At 45.2% G+C, this 4,410-nt stretch overlaps 1 protein-coding gene across 1 annotated transcript in view; it reads left to right on the forward strand.

Moving 5' to 3' along the window:
- Window positions 1–929: 929 nt before the first annotated feature.
- LOC113828703 (T-box transcription factor TBX20-like) overlaps window positions 930–4,410 on the forward strand; it is a 104,347-nt gene continuing 100,866 nt past the window's right edge. The window contains exon 1 of the mRNA XM_027381720.2: window positions 930–1,645. Within this exon, the coding sequence (XP_027237521.2) occupies window positions 1,486–1,645 (160 nt within the window). The 5' untranslated portion in view covers window positions 930–1,485. The remainder of the gene's footprint in view (window positions 1,646–4,410) is intronic.

A 4,410-nucleotide genomic window follows, 5' to 3' on the forward strand; every position in this document is an offset into this window, starting at 1 on the left:
AATATTGAATAAATTGTAAAAGCAATAAAATCGTTTAATGTGTTTATATTCTAAACAGTTTGTAGAATGACAAAAGCCTTCGAAATCAAATGAAACGAATTTATTGAGAGAATAAATTCAAAAGTCCCCAATCCCCGTGGCATAAACTAAAATCAGATTTGTGCGCAGTTGAAATCCCACAAGTTATTTTTCACGAACGGAATTTCATAAACAAAAGGAAAAAAAAAAATCCGGGGGAGGGGGATATCATAGTGGTTGCGTCTGAATATCTGTGGCCGCGGCGGGTCCCAGATCATGTGTGTGGACGAGCCTCTCACTCGCTGAAGACTTGTGAGGGCTTTTCACTTAGCCGAAGAGTTGCCTTGTTTCTCGATTATTCCTATTTCCTCGGGGTCATCTGTGAGTTATTGCAGTCTCTGCACTGGCTGCAAGAAACCTCTGATACAGTATGACTTGTATTTTATTGTGAGGTGTATGATTATTAATAATGAGTTGGAGAATAAATATGTTAGCACGCAGAGCGGAAAATAATAGTGAACTTGGAGCTCATCATTCTTGCCGGACCTCCCACTTGGGATCGCGGGCGCTGATTGGCTCGCTGCCCACTTGACGTTCCGCGAGAGACGGATGCTGATTGGTCACGTTTTTACTGTTGATTGTTTGTTCAAACCAATGTTATGTTTCAACATTATTGTTTTAAAATAACATCTTGAATACGATATTGAACTGGTTCGTTAGCTTTTTAACTTGCATATGAGTAGCTCTGTAGCTGTTTTGGATCTAAAGCCAAACGCTCGACGCAGACGGCAGCGCGCAAACCATTCCTCCTCCGCGAGCAGCGTGTGGCAACAGTTTTTCGGGGCGGAGCGCCGCTGACTCCGCCCTCTCCCAGCAACACCTCCTCATGGGCTTGACTGTTCATCAGTTGGTCATCACTCTGTACGGCGGGTGGACACTTCAGCCTGAGTTGTTGGCAGCTAATTAGTGGAATATGAGGTGCCAGTGATGTACCAATCTAGTAGCTGTGAGCCGACACCTTACCTCTCAGTGTAAAGACCGAACTCAAGTTAACCCAAGTCAATGTTCTAGTGGTCGGCGAGTAATTTAACTCTGTGACTCGATACCCTAAGACTGCGCAGGTGCAAAACGGGAAATTTGCCCTCGCACAGTACAACTCGTTTCGCGCGAAAACCTATAAATCGACGGACATTCGCTTTGAGGAGGCGAGGCTGGTCTTAGTTGCCTCTTCCCCCTCTTAAAAAAGAGGATCACTCCTCATGTCATCGCCAATCCCGCTGTGAACGCCGGCAGAAGCAACGTTATCGGCGACGGAACTGCCTCGGCCGCGCCAGTACAGCACCTGAGAAGACCCTCCTCCAGCCAGCGCCAAGTCGGAGCCACCGCGACCTCCTTCCCTCCGTGTGTCGCAAGGGCGCGAAGGGACAAGCCTTGCGGGCGTGAGTCGGGTGTGTTCTCGCGACAGTGATGCTGGCGGGCGGCCTCGAAGAAGCCATGTCTGGGTGCAAACCCCGCGCCACCGACTTCTCCATCGCGGCGATCATGTCCCGAGGGTCGGCGGCGGCGGCGGCGGCGGCGGCAGCGGCTTCGGGATTGCGGCACGCCACCTCCCCGGGCCTGCCCCTAGGTAAGTCTCGGCTCATTTCCTGCGCTTTGCAATCATGACGCAAAATTCGACGTCGGCCTTGAATGTAATCCTCAAGCTACAAGTAGACTTCTGGGCTCCCATCTCTAGCTTACCCATACCAGCACCATTACCCCTATATACGTATTTAAAAAATCCCCATTTGGCCCTCACGCTTAAAAGAATCCATCTAAAAATGACAAAAGGGCGGGTCGAGGAGCCAGGCCCCGGACCCTGTCGTCCGAGCCCTCACACGACCCCCGAAGAGCGACAGTGACGTAGAACAAAAGCGAGCGGCCGTCCTTTGTGGGGCTGCCTTGTCTACTTGTTCGCCAAATTAGGGGTCTTTTCGGAGGGTGAAGGCCCGCCGCGGTAGGAGACGGGGGGAGGGGGGAGGAGGCCGGAGGGAAGCATAATCTTGAAATCCGAAGAGAAGGGAAATATTATTATTACAAGTAGAATAACACCGCTGACATCATTTCTGTCGTGTGTAATATGTTTTTCTAATGGATTCTGACCCTCGGAAAGGATGACTCAAAAAGCGAGGACGCTCATTCCCAAACTGTCGACCGCATTTGTATGCTAATTACAGTGTATAAAATTATTATTACCTCATACATTCAAATTGTTCGCGAATTACTCTATTTTCATGGTAATGACGTTTATCTCTACAACATATCTCTGGGAACACGAAATCTGCATGCACCAACTGCAGGAAATACTTAGCGAACTCGTTTTGTTTAAATGTCTTCATTGAGAACGTCAATATAAATCATTACGCTTCGACAAATAAAATATTCATTTGCATCTTGGGGAAATATATAATATTTTATATTACCTGTGAAGAGCTCGAGCCCCTCCCCCCTTATTGTTATGCATTTATTTGAGATAGTAAATTAAACCTGATGCAACGAGATATACAAACTGTCATCATCAATCATTCGATCTGCAATTGCAAAAGTCAACTGCGCTGCTTTCTTTCCCCCGACGAGATAATTTTCGCAAGTCCAAAACCCTCCCCCGCACCGGGAGGCTCAGGTGAGGCTCGAGTGCCAAGGGCGGCTGGTCCCGTCGGCCTCCTTCGGCGGCGTCCGAGGGCGGGGCGGCGTCAGCGTGGTGCCGGTGGTCCCGCGGCGTCCAAAGGGCCTGTGTGCAAACCTCGGGCGGAAGTGCTTCTTGATGCAGCTCCCGGAAACGCTTCAGAGGGAGCGGCGCCTCTCATAACTCCTCGTCCTCCCTTCATCTGTATTCCCCGCATGCACGCCCACTGCACCGGCGTTACATACAGACATGCCGCCCCTGCGATGCGTCTTTTCCTCTCAACGTGCCGCCCGCCCGCCCGCTGGGTGGCCGGGGGCGCCGCGACGGATCTCCACGCCAGGGTCGGTGCCGCCGCAGCGCTCCCGACCTCCTCGGCCGACGCCTTGGCTCGGGACCTTCGGCGAATTACGGCGTATTATTGGTAATTTTCACACTATGTTTATGGCGGCGCTTGGCTAATGCTTTATCGGCAGTTTTGAATAGCAACGTTGATGATATCTGCGCGGCGAACTCACCACTTGCAATTCCTGCGATGTTTACGATGTTTGCAAACTAATTCAATAAAATTTGCGCGTGCATTAGGAAGGGCGGGAGTGCACGGGGCGAATCTAATGCCTCGGGGTATAGATTGGCGTAATGGCGGTTGTTTTTGGGCGAAAGAATTCTGCCTTTTACGCCCTGAGGGAGGGGCGGAGGGGGAGAGGAAGAGGGAAACAAAACAGACGTCAAGATCGACCTCAAGGATGACAGGAGAGTGGAAGCGCAACACCCGACGTCGACTCTCTCGCCCTCCAAGGCGCTGTGAAAACGGCCTTTGATTTCCTTTGTCTCTTTCTTCGATTTTCTTCTCTATCTCCCCCTTCCCCCCTTCTTCTCTCATCCTCGGCTGGTTTTTATGTTTCTATTCCTATTTTCGTTAAGATTTATTAAAAGCATATTCGTTATTTTTTAAAATTCATTTTCTATTCTCTCTGTTTCTCGAATCTAAATCTCACAACTGCGTGGAATTGATATAATCCTCGATAATAAAAGAATTTCTGTAACATAAAGATTTCACAAGAATTTTTATCTTTTTTTCTGGACAAAAGGATAAAATGTTCTGACTCACAGGTGAAAAAAAATTAATATTATGTTGCAAAGTACCAGAAATGTAGAATAAGATTATATTAATAATTTTAAGACTAAGATAATGATGATGAGAAAATTTTATTGATAACGAAGATAAGGATAGCAATGATAAAAATGATAATAAGGATAATATTAATTGTAATCATGATAAAGGAGGAGGATAATAGTAATACTTATAAAAAAAATGATAATAATAATAGTAATGATAATTAAAGATAATGATAATAGTAATTATAATGATAATAACAATGGTAACGATAATGGTAATCATATTGATAATAATTGTGATAATAATAATAATGATATTGATTATGATAATTGTAATAATATTAGTAACGATAATAATAACAACAATGATAATAATAATGATAGTAATACAGGTAATAGTAATTTATAATAATCACAATGATAACGGCAGGATACTTGTTATGATAATAATGATGATAATGATAAAAATGCTTATAACAGAATCATGATAATAAGCTCAATAGGGATAATGATGTTCGGTATAATAATGCTAATATTTATAATAAGTAAAATAATGATAATGATAGGAAAATAATGTTAGGTATGATGATAATGGTAGTAATAATAATGAT

This window comes from Penaeus vannamei, chromosome 15 (assembly GCF_042767895.1).
Source record: "Penaeus vannamei isolate JL-2024 chromosome 15, ASM4276789v1, whole genome shotgun sequence".
NCBI lineage: Eukaryota > Metazoa > Arthropoda > Malacostraca > Decapoda > Penaeidae > Penaeus > Penaeus vannamei.